This window comes from Amphiprion ocellaris, chromosome 2, assembly GCF_022539595.1.
Source record: "Amphiprion ocellaris isolate individual 3 ecotype Okinawa chromosome 2, ASM2253959v1, whole genome shotgun sequence".
NCBI lineage: Eukaryota > Metazoa > Chordata > Actinopteri > Pomacentridae > Amphiprion > Amphiprion ocellaris.
In genome coordinates this window covers 12,615,189-12,630,637 of record NC_072767.1, presented here as the reverse complement: position 1 = coordinate 12,630,637, position 15,449 = coordinate 12,615,189, and the positions used below count along the sequence as shown (strand labels likewise).

The window sequence follows — 15,449 nt, the reverse complement described above, 5'->3', positions numbered from 1 at the left end:
GAAATACAACAAAAATAGGAGTGGAGCTTCTCCATTTACAAATCACCAGTTACGAGTCAAGCGACTTCACAATTGGCTGTTTTTTTACACATGACTTTTGCTACACTTCTGCCGTGAGTGAAATTCGTATCTGAAACGTCAGGGTTTCTGCTTCCTGAGCTCAGGCTCACAGGTTCGTTCATGCTGGCTGCGTTCCGCTCTGCTGCTCTGTACCTCAGCAGTTCCCGCTGTCTGCAAGCCATTAGGTGGCGCTATGCCCCAGAGTCTTGAGCGTTCGCAACATTGTGGGGCTGGGTGTGGACACGATGGAGTCCTGATCGCACACAGTGAGTACATGTTGATGTTTTTGCAGTTTGTATATTTAGGGAGGCTATTGCTGAGCCTTCTAAAAATATAATATTACACGTACATGTGAACAACTTACATTTGCTGAGTTTATAGGTCGCTGAGCAAACTCTTTCATGAAGTGACACTAGCAAGCTAATCTCACCGATTAGCTCAGCTGAAAAAGTAGTTGCTTCTGCTTAGGCAGCAAGCTAGGAGTCACAAGTGTATTTAGCTGGAGGCTACATGTTAGCAGTCCTCCATCGCTGAGACGGTTCTGAGTGAGAGTCACAGTATAAAGTCATGACAACTTACCTTGACAGCAAAGCATTAGGCTATTAGATCATTTAAATCAGCGGTGGGGATTCAGCATTCCTATAACTGCAGCAAGGTAATAGCAACGGAACACCAGTGAGCTGGTTGTAATAACAAGGGATAAGTTTATCTGAAGACCTGTTTGTTACTGTTGCATTAGGGCTACAGTAATTATCTACTATCTACAGACTATCTGTATTTGCATTTGTTGTATTTGTTATATGGAATAAATCATGTGTGTCTTGTTTCTGTAGGATCACGTGTGTGTGTGTATGTGTGTGTGGGTGTGTGTGTGTGTGTATGTGTGTATATGTCAAACTGTACCTTCAAATAAAGTTATTGCACTGATCCACCTGTTTTGTTTACTTATACATTTAGTTGGACATTAATATAATTTTAATTAAGTAACACCTTTTTCTGAATTAGTAAGTGACCTAAGTGGACTCTCATATATTAAATGTACCGTGGCTAAATGAATGGATCTGCTCTGAAAGCAAAATGGATTAAAGTGTAAAACTGACCTACATGTAGCACAGGACAAAGCAGCTCAGTGTCACATTCTGTTCATGTTTTCAATACAAGAGCTAATTTTTAGAAAATCCTGGTATAAACTTTATCAGTGTTTGTTACCTGAGGCCTGTGTTCATTTTCACACTAATTTGATCTGAGATCTCTTTTTAATTTCTGTTGTTTTACTAAATGCAGGCACAGTAGCCATGAGGATCCTCAAGAAGGGTACTGATTTCACTGTGCACGCTGAGCAAGAAGTAGATCTTTGGACTCCTTTTGACTATATTTCCCTGCTCGGGTTTTTGACTGCTCCATCACAATATGTCATCAGAAGTCTTCTAAAACAGTTGTCATGTATGTTTTGTTCCTTCAGACGCCAGAAGAATACACAGCAGCAAACAATGTGAGAGCAGAGGAATGCAACAGCTTCACAGAGCTGCCCAGCTCTCTGGATGACCTGGTCAAATACCAGGATTTTCTGCTGTGTAGTTTGAGGATGAACTGAATCAGTAAAAGTTATTGATCTGTCTCAGAGTTGAGAGCTGATCAGTTGCTCTTACTCTGTTTCCAAATCCAGATCTATCCAAAACGCGACGCTGCTCAGCGGGAGGACTAAGTGGCCTTTGTGGACCTCCTGAAACAGAAGCTACATCTTGACGGGGATCAGAGAATCTCTCTTTGTGAAGCTCTGCAGCAGCCGTTCACCACAATGTGTCACCTGACCGAGCTCTCTGACAGCAAAGACTAGTAAGTGACTGTGATGTTCACACTGGTGCATAACAAATGATACTGGATAAACATCTGTCTTTAATAGTTGACTGACTGGTTCACAAATTGTTTTTCATCCAGCCTGAACACCTCCCAGAATAAGATGAGTGTCTGTCAGCAGATCAGGTGAACACTCCTGGAACATCTGAACCTGATCAGGAGTCAGGCGCTGGGTTTTGTGATGACATTCCAGCTACCAGGTCATCTGATCAAGTCAAACCATCTGACTTCAATAAAGACTGCTCTACAGGCGAGTCTGACAGAGTTTCCTGGAACTCTGTTACATCCGTCTCCTCAATGTTCATTTCCAGCTTCAATGATGAAGATTCATCTTCCAAGTCTTCTGATGGAGCAACAGAAACAGACTCCACATTCTCTGCTTCCTCTGCAGCTCCTCTTCAGCAGCTTCAACAAAGCTGCTGAAGAGGATCCAGAGATTCTTCAGTGGCCTCAGAGCAACTCTTTGCTGCTGCTGGCATCCCTCTGTAGAGGACTGATATTATTCTTTTATTTTATTGATATTACTTTGATAATTTTTGCTTGGTTACGTTAGTTAAGTTAGTTTTACTTAATGATTAGGCCTTATTTTGTGGTTCCATTAGTTTTACTTTGTTACATTAGTTGTTAAGTTAGTTTTACTTCATGGCTTTACTTTGTTATTTTACTTGTCACATTAGTTTTACTCTGTGACATTAGTTGCTAAGTTAGTTTTACTTTATGGTTTTACTTCATTTTGTTTTACATTTATTTTATTTTGTTATTTTACTTGTTACATTGTTTTTGCTTCATTAGTTTTACTGTGCTACATTTTGCAAACTCATTGCAATCTCATTGCTTCTTTATGAGTTTTCCTTCATTACATGTTGCAAACAAACTGTTTGCCTTGTTAGATGTAATTTCATGCATGTTGCAAATATAATGTTTGCTTCATTAAACTGTAGAACAATACCTCAGAATACCTGCATTACTGCTGCAAGTCAACAGGAAAATACAGGCCTGTTGTTTAGAGCAGTGATTCCCAACCAGAGGAAACTGCTTCAGTAGTCAGGAGAAACATGGAAAGATTCACTGTACTGATTTAAAAAAATTGAAATTACAGTTTAATAAAAGAACTGAGTGAATCAATGATAGTGCACAATTATTAAATTGGAAAAGTAATGGTGAAAAAATAAATACATGGTGGAAACAGCAACTGAAAGTTTAGCTACCAGTTGAACCTGTGAATTAAAAAATTGACAAACAGCTTAAATAGCTGGCAAAGGTTTGGATAAATATTGTAGCAAACAATATGAACAGATTCAGAAATAGAATGAGAGTGAATGAATGTAACCAATAGAAACTTAATTCAATGCATAAATAGCTTTGAACAAAGGTATTTCAGTTTGACCGAAAAACAATGCCCATTTTCAGTTTTAAATAAGATTTAAAATGAGTTCAGATGAATACATTTGAACAACAGGTGGTGTTGATGACATTTGAGTCGATAAGCAGATCTGACTGTGATTCTCTTTTGCAGTAATAAAACATCACTGACAGACAAAAACAAACTGACCCTCTTTACATGACCAATTTATACATACAAATGTTGTCCAGAAAAATCCCCACAAGGGGATTTAAGGAAGCCTTATATTTTTATTTACAGCACAGAAACAGTACATCCAGCCTCCTAACCAAATGATCATGGATTTAGCCAACTTTGTCATGAAATACAAATTTTCTTAATTTTCAGCAAGCAGAATGACATCATCTGCATATAATAATATGTCCACAATCTGATCATCAACTTTAACTCCCAAGTTATCATTCACATACTGTAAATGGAAAATAATGTTTTTGACAAAACATCTCCTTGCCTCACACCCAATTGCTGGGAAAACCACCATGTTCTGTATTCATTAACTTGAATGTGAGTGACAGGAGCCTGATAAAGCGACTTGATAGCATGATAGAACTTTCCATTAACACCAGATTTTAAAGCCTGTAGTGAAGAAGTTCTGTATTTATCGAATCAAACAGCTTCCTGAAGTCAATAAAACAAACAAATGTAGATCTACTTTCCTTAATTATTTCATGTATAAGGGAACTGACTACAAATATATGGTCAATTCAAGCTCTAGGTTTTCTAAACCATCCACAAGCGAACCTGTCCCCTCAAGATGGTCTACAAGCCTGTGATTTAAGATTGATGAATGCATCTTATACACACACACAACTAATTAGACGTATACTGCTATAGCTAAGAGGCAGCTTGGCTTCATTTCTAGTGGATTTAGGAATAGGTTTGATAACAGACTTATGCCACCGTGTAGAAATGGTGCCACTGTCAAAACGAGACAAACAGTTCACATAACACAGAATAACCTCAGCAACTTTAGAACTTCATTGGCTATTTCATCAATTCCAGTAGATTTTTTAGATTTACATCTATTACAGTTTGTAACTCTTCTACAAAAAAAATGTGCAAACCCCCCCATCAAATTAATTATTGCAACCAAAAAATCTGCAAAATCCTTATCCTATTTCTGTAGTACAAACCCCAAAAATGTGCCATTCTCTAGTTTTACCTCCAAAGGAATCTCCCTTGGCTTCTTAGGGTCCATTTTGTTAATTTCACTCCAGAACTGTTGAGGGTTATGAGTTTGTAAATAATCAATATGCAGAAAAAGACCTCTACTAAAATTGCATTTCACTGTGCGTAACCTTCTGTCAAATTTGGTTTGCCTTTCCTTGAATTCTATCTTACGGTGTCCCATAAAGCCTGCAAGTCATGATTCCAGTAGGATTTGTAAGATTCTTTTGTCACAGGGGGGTCGGAGAACCCAAATGCAGACAGACTACAGGCAGACAGGCGGAGTATTCAAAAAGGATTTTATTAAACCAAACAGGAACTTAAACCAATACAGAATGGGGAAAACTGAACTGAGGGGAAAACTAAACCAACCCTCCTACAAAAAACTAACCAAAACTACTACTACAGAAACTTACAACTAAACCCAACCTGGATACCTACAAAAACCAAAGCCGGATAAACTACACTAACAAACAAGGTACTCATGGAACGTGAGGAACTAAACTGACGGGAGGCAAGCAGGCTTGGGGGCATCCGGGAGCTGGCAGGAGATAAGACAGATTAACAGCATGCTGGAGACAGAGATGGAACCGGCAGGAATACAGAGATAGAGCTGGGTCCAAATGTGGCTATTGCACTTTATGGTCTGGTGAGGACTGAATGAAAGAGCCAAGCTTATATTGTAGGAGGTGATTACTGACAGGGCTGGAGTGGGAATCATGACATTTCTAAAGCTTTTATGGCTGCTAGGTTTCTTAACATACATATTGTAACTGTCCAAAAGACAGTAATTTTGGGATTTCTAGTTTCAAGTTCATTATTATATTTTGTCGTCATTTCATAAATATTTGAATTCATGAGGATATTTAAACTTAAGAACTCAATAAATACAATGATAAGAAAGGTAAATGTACACCTTTAAAACGGATGTTTGGTTTAAAATGTAATGCTGTTTTACAATGTTCATTTGATGGAGAATGAAACGAGGTACATGACCACAGTTGAGCTATGGGTCACACCTGTGGAATTGTGGGTCAGATAGGTCATCCTTTGTTGTGTAAACCGGCAGCTCCATCACCATGATTGCTGTTGAACCACCTGGTTTCACAACATTCACACCTGGAGACAGGTGAGTCCTGGTCATTAATGGACCATCAGCCATATGAGCTGGAGTGACTATATATTCTGGTACTCCCCATTACTCAGAACTGAAGAAACCTCTTGGATCAGAGATGAAACGTCTTCAACAACCTATAAGAGAAGTCCAGCTGATTTTTACTGAAGCTCCTCCAATTACATCAGTAGTCTAAACATCTAATGGCACACATACTGGACAGTTACTGCATCTTATTCCTGTTTTAATATAATATAGTATAATATATATAATAACCAATATAACATATCCAAACTTCAGTTGCTCAAAATGTAACAACAAAGCTGCTTGTTGATCATTGTCAACTCAACTCAACTTCATTATCTGTCCCTTGAAGGGCGATTTGTCCACAGATGAATTATAACATACACATTATGTAGTGCATATAAATGATAAACAGTGGGATTTCAAAGAGTTTACTTCAAGGAGCAGTAAGGGGTGACTTAACACATCAAAGAATGAGGACTTCTCAAGAAGGTGAGCACAAAAAGTATTTTAGTTCTGAAAATATCTATTAGCTATAACAGTCAAGGTGTCAAGTTTATTCCACATAACAGACTGAATTAAAAAACCCACACACATAATGCACATGACTGAAACATTTGAAAACAGGATTTAAATGTAGCTTCAAATGTCATACAAATGACACAAAACCTGACATTAAATGTAAAATCATAGTGGTACATCATCAGTGCTTTCAGAAAGCAAAAGAATGTGCTTTCATTATGTGAACTGAACAGCTTTTCTAACAAAGTCAAATTCTACAAACATAAATATGTTCAGTTTATCCATTTGGGTAAAGTATGAAAACTACAAAACAGTAAGGAGCAAATGATTTTTAGACAAGGGGTTACAGCTCTTCTTTCTTCTTCAAGATGATCTGTCGCACCATTTCAGCTATTTTTGGTCGGATTTCTTTAACAGAGACTGTTGGTCCCCAAGCATCCACCACTTTACCGTTTACATCAATTAGATACTTCCAGAAATTCCAATCAGGCTCCTTACCAGATGACTCTGTAAAGCATAAGAGACAAAAGTTAAGTTAAAGCATACACTTTTTCTTCCAGTCTGTTTTCTTTATTGCAGGAAACTCCTACGGGAAAAACGTGACGGCATCTGTGACACTTCAACATCCCCATGGTAGTGTTTATTACTGCGCTAAGGAGTTATGTGATGATCGGTCTACGTCTGTCTGTCTGTCTGTCTGTCTGTCTGTCTGTCTTTCTGTCTGTCTGTCTGTCTGTCTGTCTGTCTGTCTGTCTGTCTGTCTGTCTGTCCGTTCGCAACATTACTCAAAATGTGGATTTGAGCGGACTAATGGATTTGGATGAAATTTTCAGGGAAGGTCAGAAATGACACAAGCACCAAGTGATTAGATTTTGGCAGTGATGTGGCTTATAGTCTGGATCCACGGATTTGTTAAAGATTTCTGTCATTGCGAGATAGCGGCACAGCATCACTGTAACTATGACAACATGTGAACGCAACCTCAGCTGCCTGCTGACGATCACAAGATTGCGATCCTCCTACAAATCCACCACTGTGGACTTAACGAGACTTAAACTTCGGATATGATACGACTGAGCAGCCTTGGCGGAATACTGCGCTCTGTGAGTGCTTTTCTGTTTTGCATATGTAATCTTGGACACAAGCACAGACAGCACTGCAGAGATAATCTCCTCCTCACTGTTTCAAAACAAGATAGCTGCAAATGTCTGTTTTGTCTGTGGGAAATAATCCATGCTTAACTATTTTCAGACATTTCGTTGACAATCTAGGTAATGACTGGAAATAATTGGCAGATTAATCGATAATGAAAATGTTTGTTAGTGCAGCTCTAAACATTGCATCATACTCACCAATAAGGTACTTGTAGACATTGTTGGCCCCTGTTCCTATGACAGCAATTTTGCTGAACAAAGGGAAGGAGACTCCGTAGACTCTTCGTACAAAGCTGTCAATCTCCTTGTCGCTGCCGGGCTCCTGCTGCCCAAACTGGTTGCAGGGGAAGGCCAGAACGTTGAAGTGATATGGGCCAAAGTCCCGCTGGAGCTGCTGCAGGTCTTTGTAGTGTTCCTCAGTAAAGCCGCATTCACTGGCTACATTTACCACCAAGGATACCTAAAGCCAGAGAAACTCACTGTAAAACACTACAGTACCAGTCCTCTCATGAACATTAAGAAAATACATCAGAAAGACTATGTTGAAAATACAGGCCCCAAAGTAGAAATTCAATATAATAAAATAGAGCACACCTGTGATCACTGACATAGAAGGAAAAAAAGTTGTGATCAGTGAAACTAAAGGGAGTGCGCCTGTGATTTCCAATTATCTATTCGTGTAAACACTGTTAGAAAATGAGCTGTGAGGAATATAGCTCACAGTTTTGGACCGTGAGACTTTACAAAGTTGGAAAAGGATCCTGGAAGACCAGTGGTGACCGTTGCAGCAGTAATCAGGAGGTACTGAATGAGCCATAGCACCACTAATCAGAGCTGCAGTAACTGTGTGTCAAAAATGATGCCATGGAGAGTGCCCTACTTGCATAGTATACCTCTAAAAACACATGGGCAAGTGCTTCCAGCTTGGTGTAGGGGTAATCAATGGAAACTTGAGTTTCTGTTGCAGTGTGACATTGAAAAAATTTATTATTTAAATCGTGTGCTGACTTCAGTTGCATTGAGTTCCTAATGTGGGGGCCTGTATTTATAATAAAGTAAATCTAAACAATTTCTGACATCAGAGCAAATTCACTAAAACTTTGAACTGATGCAGTAACTGTATTGTGGTACAATACTGAATCCTTTAACATTCAAGTGATATTGCACATGACTGTACATACTTCTCTGGGTGTATTTCTTAGGTAAGTATTTCCATTCTTTACAATGTTATGTTTCTAGTTCACTAAATTTTAGAGGAAAATATTCTCACTTCATTACATGTGACCATGGCATACATTGGCTTCTTTACAGTTGAATATCTCACATAATAAACAATATAATAAGCATGAAAAATACAACAGATTATTAAACATTAAACCTGCAGTTTATAACCACTTTGGTTTGGGATTTCTTAGTTGGGCCTCCTGTTGTGTTTCCTGATGTTTGTGACAAGTTAGCAGTTGCATTAAAAAGTAAATAAATCTTATATGCCAGCCCACAGGGGGTGGTTTGACCTGGTGAAAGGGGTAAAATGAGGAATTTTGACACTATGTGTTAGTAAGTTTTACTGCAAATACTTGAGTACTTTTACTAAACCCTGTCCACTGTAGATTACCATAAACAAAACTTACAACTACTATTACATTGATCTATAGCTGATGATGCATTTACTTAGAGCTGAAACAATCAATTAGTTGTCAACTACTAAATTAGTTACAATTTTAATAATCAATTGGATGATTTTTTAAACAAATAATAGTCAAAATGCTAAATTTCTGAAAGGAATATTTTCTGGTTACTTTCCACCCTATTGACTGCATATCTTTGGGTTGTGGACAAAATAACACATTTGTCATCTTGGGCTCTGAAAAACACAGATTAACATTTTTCATAATTTTTTGACACTTTATCCCAAACAAAAACAGAACTTTTTCAACTGTGATTCACCCAAAAAAGTTCAGTTTTCTTTCAAAATTAATAGGTATGGTTTGCAGTGCTACACAGACCATGTACACAACAGAGAAATAGGCGAGTATGTTCATGCAGTATGTCTATGTAGATTCTCAGTCAACCAGGCTGTGACAACCCCAGGAGCTTCAGTAAAAGAACACTTTGTGGCTCTTGAAAACATTTCACCTCTCATTCAGGAGGCTCTTCAGTTGGCTGAGAAGAACTGCAGAGGCCTCTTGGATGAGGGGTTAACCGTCGTTCAGAGCCGAAAAGAAAAGTCTACGTGCTTTTGAAATATATTAGTGCAGGTTAATATGCGTTTTGGCTACATGCTTCAACACACATTCAAAGCAGCATTTTACTGCAAGAGTCAGCACATGCATTCTTTGATATAATTTCCCCCTCATTCAGTTTGATGATCCTATTATCTAGTGACATCTGGAGTCAGGATGGAGCAACTGCAAGTGGGATGTATCTGAGGTGGTATCATGGAGTTCTGTGCATTATTATAAATCCTGAATGGAAAACTAAACAGCTGCATTCACTGTTGAGTTTTCCCATTTCCATGAAGCTGGAGAAAAAGGGTATCTCCTTGAATCCCGAGCAACGGAGCCAACTGAAGGACCAGATTTCAGAAACTGACGATGCCATGAAGAGACTGTCAAGCTTAGTATTAATATTAATAAGAAGTATTTTAAATGCCCTGAGTAATTGGTATGGTAGAACTCAGAAGCTTCTGTGAAGGAGATTTGTATATTTTTTAGAGTAAATTTTTAATCTTTTAAAAGTGTTTAAGTGAGCATAATTTGAAGTTCTGCTTAACTGAAATTATTTATTTCTGTTTATGGAAAAATTAAGCTTAAGCTGCATATGATTATCTTCACTGTATAGACTTTATTTATATATATATATATATATATATATATATATATATATATATATATATATATATATATATATATATATATATATATATATATAAATGTAACAAGTCACATAAATCCACAGCTGCTTTCAGAAGCAATAAGTACACCCCCACCCCACCCCTGAAATAATAATAATAAAAAATTATGCTTTTCTTTAATGACAAAAAATAAATAAATAAAAATAAATAAATAAATCCGCAAATAGAACCGTAAGCTTTTGCACACTGATTAAAGTTCATCCGGATTTGTGCTCCGTACCTGGTTTGAATGAGAACCATGGAGCTCCTGCAGCTCTGCAGGCCTCCTGCCACGTAGACTAGCGGGGCTACAAGACGGGACATCCAGCAGTCCCACTGATCCGCAGCTATTATGTTAGTCACATCTACAACACAGTGTTAAGAGGGAGAAGTGAAAGAAAGAAAAGGAAACATTCCCAACCACGTCCATTCATGCAACCGGCTGACATGAAGAGAGAGTGCTCGCAGCAAAGACACTGAACATCACCGACACACGGTACAATAATGAGGAGTTCCGAGCGGGACTTACCGAACCCCGGTATTTCTCCAGGGAGACCAACTTCCCCCTGCTGTTCACCACTTTAAAAGTGTAAAAGTCTTTCTGTTTGCTCTCAGTGAGGCTCAATAAAGTCAGCAACATGGTGAGCGCCGCAGGAAGCATCTTTACAGTCAAACTGCCAACGTAACAACTGGCAGAACTTCTCCAAACCCTGTAGTGTCTGTAAGGCCAGTGAACACACCACCGTCTGGGGTCCGGTCCGACCAGCTGTGAAGTTACACACACCGAGGACAACACTTCCGGAATGGGCCGACACCTACAAAATAAAAGCCGAAAATCTCATGTTACAGTCATGGATTCGCCAATCAATCAATCAATCAATCAATCAATCAATCAATCAATCAATCAATCAATCAATCAATCAATCAATCAATCAATCAATCAATCAATCAATCAAACAATCAATCAATCAATCAAAGGACACACACATACGCACACATACATACATACATACATACATACAACATACATACATACATACATGTAGAAATGCAGAATCTATAAAAAGCATTCACCTGCTTGGACATGTGTCCCTTTTATTACCTTTCAGCATTGAATCATTGTGAATTTACTTTGGCTTTTTGTGAAAAACACAAATCTCAAGGAGGGCTCTTTCATGACAAAGTGGAAACAGATTACCACAAAGTAATGCCAGTTAATTTAAAATATAAATAGGTGATTGCATAAATATTCACACCCTTTGAAGTCCACCATCCATCCATTACCTCAGTGGCGGCTTTACACAGGGGCCCACAGGGGCCACTACCCCTGTCCAAATGTCGCTGGCCCCTGTGCTGAGTATAGAATCCAAACGGGCCAAAGCCTTGGATCTTAATGTATTTGAGGACCAGTCTTCCAGACAGCATCTTGTTGCTGTAGTTCTAGGATTTTGAACGTCAGGAAACTAAACCACTTTTGTTACATGTGGCTGATTTCAAATATTCTTGATGTTCCATATTTCAACACCAGCCCTGATAACCTCATTGTTTCAGTTGATGTATTTTTTGTAAAAAAACAAAACAAAACAAAACAAAACAAAACAAAACAAAACAGAATGTTTGTTTGATTTGAATATAAGGTAAAATAAAAACTTTTAGTGCTTAAATATCATTGTTGTCGTTTTTTTAATATGCCCCTCTGATTAAAAACTTGCCCCACCTTGGCCCCCCCAGTAAAATTGGTCTAGAACCGCCACTACATTATCTACACACCATTTAATCCTCATTAAGGTCGTGGGTTGGCTGAAGTCTATCCCAGCTGACTTAGGGTGAAGGGAGGGGACACCCTGAACAGGTCACCAGTCTATCACAGGGCTACACATAGAGACAAACAATCACACTCATATTCACACCTACAGACAATTTAGAGTTACCAGTTAACCTCAGCATTTTTTTTCGACTGTGGGAGGAAGCCAGGGGACCCAGAGAAAACCCATGCATACACAGGGAAAACATGTAAGCTCCATGCAGAAAGAGCCCAGGAAGGCCGAGACTTTAACCAGGGTTCTTCTAGCTGAAAGGCGAAAGAGCCAACAACTAAGCACACACACACACAGAGCAGCCCAGCCTTTAAAGTGACTCTCTTGATTCAACACAGGTGCATCCATTTTTGTAGTATACAGCCCTTGTACCTGGAAGGTCCACTCACTGGTGAATCAGTACTCCTGGATAGAACTACACCATGAAGACAAAAGAACACTGTATTTCTTTTGGAATACAGTTAAATCCATCATTAAGAAATGGAATGAATATAGCACATGGGCAAATCTGCTTAGAGCAGACAGTCCTCAAAAAATGAGTGGCCATGCTAGACAGAAACTAGTGAGAGTGGCCACCTAGACACCTATGACTCTTCTGAAGAAGGTAAAAGCTTCAGCGGCTGAGATAGGAGACATTGAGCATATGACTGTTGCCGAGGGTCTTCATCCATCAAAACTTTATGAGGGAGTGGCAAAGACAAACCCACTGTTGAAAGAAAGGTCATATAAAATCTCTGCTAGAGTTCACCAGAAGTCATGTGAGAGACTCTGAATTCAACTGGAAGAAGATTTGTTGGTCTAATGAAACCAAAAGAGAGCTTTTGGCCATCAAACTAAACACTATGTTTGGCACCATGATGCATGGTGGCGGCATCATCATGATGTGGGGATGCTTCTCAGCAGCAGATGCTGGAAGTCTTGTAAAGATAGCGAGTAAACCAAATGCAACAAAGTCTATGTGAAATCCTTCAGAAGAACCTGATGCAGTCTTTAAGAGAACAGTGACTTAAAAAAGAAGATTTGTTTTCCGGCAAGACAACCGCCCAAAGCTTACAGCCAAAGCTACACAGAAATGGTGAATGTTCTGAGTTCTGGAGTGTCAAAGTCTGCCAGAAACTTGGGTGTCATGATCAATGACCAACTAACCTTCAAGGCTCATGTGGCCTTTGTTGCTCAGTGGTGTCTATTCGCCCTGTACAACAGATCAGACCCTTCCTGTCTGAACATCACAACTCCTCATACAGGCTCTCTAACATCACGTATTGACTACTGCAGCTCCTTACTGGCAGGCCTCCCCTCATGCACGGTCAAACCTTTGTAGATGATTCAGAATTCAACCAGCCAAAAACAGCTCATGTCACCCCACTGTTTAGATTGCTTCACTGGCTTCCAGTTGCTGTCTGCATGAAATTCAAAACTCTGCCACTTGCATTCAAAACTAGAATGAAAACAGCTCCCTCTTACCTGAACTCTCTCATTCAGGTCTACTCTCCCTCCTGCTCACTACGCTCAACCAACAAAAAGCTCCTGATCCAACCACCACAACAGAGCCAGTTGATGGATAAACTCTTTTCCTCTGTGGTTCCCTGGTGGTGGAACGAGTTATCAAACTCTGATCAATCTGCAGAGTCTCTGTCAGTCTTTAAGAGAAGACTAAAAAGCAGTTCTTCACTGAACATCTTTGCGCTTGACAGACTGCAAAATAAATTTTAAAAATCCTATTTCGTCTGCACTGCCTGCAAGCATCACAATCCTATTATCAAACTTGAACTTTTTATTTGGCACTTATCCAAGTTGTTTTCTCCTGACTAGATCCTTGCTTGTGTTGTATCTACTTTCAAATGTACACTGTCACTTTGGACAAAAACGTCTAACTGAAATTGTAGAATTGTCAAACTATAGCATGAATTGTGCTGTACATGCTATCAGATAGTCAGCCATAAAAATATGTGCAAAAATCTGGACAAGAATAAACTTGTTAGATGTATTTTAAAACAAAATTATGGAAATTTAAAATATTAAAATTTTAAAACCATTAAGAGCAACTAAAAACCATTGAAAACATATAGGCCTTGAGATTGTTCTTAAAAATGAGGGAGGAACATTAGACTGAAAGAGGATGGCTGTTCCAAATATTTTAAACTGTTGCTGCAGAATTGATAGAATATTCCTTACTGCCAGAGATAGAAAGCAGAGAAACAGACTCGGTGACCACAGTATGTCGTGGCTGCCTACAGAAGAGTCGCTCCACAACAGGTGAGGTAAAGAGAGACCAGTACTTCCTCTAAAAATCTGACAAATCCAGAAAAACTACAGAAATTCGACTTGTCCATTCCAAACTTCACAAAGCGAAACAACAATGAAATTGCATTTTTTTTCTTATATTTTGCTATGATCTTGTTGTCATTTGTATTTGTTGTATTTCTTTTGTTCTTTTTCTCATCACACCATGCTTGATAGGCTTTGGCAATATTGTTAACATGATATTCATGCCAATTAGAAAGAAAGAAAGAAAGAAAGAAAGAAAGAAAGAAAGAAAGAAAGAAAGAAAGAAAGAAAGAAAGAAAGAAAGAAAGACTGATTGATTACCATCGTTACTGTAGAACAGGGGTGTCAATCATGTGGCCCGTGGGCCAAAACCGGCCCCCCAGAGGATTGAATGTGGCCCATTTGTAAAGTGTAAAAATTACAGTGAAGACATTAACTGCAAATTGTAAAACTATAAATTTAAAATAATTTCTAGATCATGACAAGTTGTTTTGATCATAAACTAAAAAGCTATATTGTTCATTGTTCTTTTGTCATTTTGTATCTCATTTTGGCAATAATTTGTCTTGTTTTTGTCTTTTTGTGTTTCCTTTTTGTCTCGCTTGTGTTTTTTGTCTTATATTTGTCATTTTGTGTTTTGCCTTTTTCTTGTTTTGAGCATCGTTTCCCTTCATCTTGTGTTTTTTGTCTCGCTTGTGCTGTTTGTCTAATTTTTTGTCATTTTGTGTCTCATTTTTCTGATATTTTGTCTTGTTTTTTTCTTGTCTGACTTTTGCTGTCTTGTTTCTCGATGTCATTTTTCTGTCTCGTTTGTGTTATTTGTCCATTTTTTGGTCAATTTGTAACTTTTTTGTCTCATTTTTTGTCTCTTTTTGTTTTGTTTCGTGTTGTTTGTCTCATCTTTGTAATTTTGTTTCTCGCTTTTGTCGTTTTGTGACCTTTTTCTAATATTTTGTCTTGTTTTTGCCTTTTTTTAATTTGATTTTTGTCATTTTGATCATAAATTAAAACACTGTATTATTCAGTTCCAGATACCTGTGACAATATGTTTTGTGCCTTTGTAGACACTCTATGAGCTTTAAGTTGTAATGTGTAAATGATAAACTGAGGCATAATGCTGTTGAAATTGAATTTTATTGAATTTTTTTTTTAAAGAAATTTCAGGTTGTTC

General features: G+C 38.3%; 1 protein-coding gene and 1 long non-coding RNA gene across 2 annotated transcripts; one reads left to right on the top strand and one right to left on the bottom strand.

The window, feature by feature from the left end:
- Positions 1–222: 222 nt before the first annotated feature.
- Positions 223–3,043, top strand: LOC111582505 (uncharacterized). Its single transcript, XR_002747328.3, has 3 exons — positions 223–326; positions 1,727–1,896; positions 1,999–3,043. It is a non-coding gene; the product is annotated as an uncharacterized LOC111582505 (long non-coding RNA).
- A 2,996-nt stretch (positions 3,044–6,039) lies between these two features.
- On the bottom strand, positions 6,040–10,944 carry gpx7 (glutathione peroxidase 7). Its single transcript, XM_023291206.3, has 3 exons — positions 10,723–10,944; positions 7,499–7,760; positions 6,040–6,653 (listed from the first exon to the last, which is right to left on the bottom strand). The coding sequence occupies exons 1-3, from the start codon at positions 10,852–10,854 to the stop codon at positions 6,490–6,492; spliced, it is 558 nt and encodes a 185-aa protein (XP_023146974.1). The 5' UTR covers positions 10,855–10,944; the 3' UTR covers positions 6,040–6,489.
- Between the last annotated feature and the right edge of the window lie 4,505 nt (positions 10,945–15,449).

Bases quoted from the DNA above. Each gene is read 5' to 3' on its own strand.
- gpx7 (XM_023291206.3), bottom strand. From the start codon at position 10,854: ATGCTTCCTGCGGCGCTCACCATGTTGCTGACTTTATTGAGCCTCACT. The intron at 7,761-10,722 runs GTAAGTCCCGCT...CTCTGGCTTTAG, and splicing joins TGGAGAAATACCGGGGTTCG to GTATCCTTGGTGGTAAATGT. The intron at 6,654-7,498 runs GTGAGTATGATG...TATGCTTTACAG, and splicing joins TGTCTACAAGTACCTTATTG to AGTCATCTGGTAAGGAGCCT.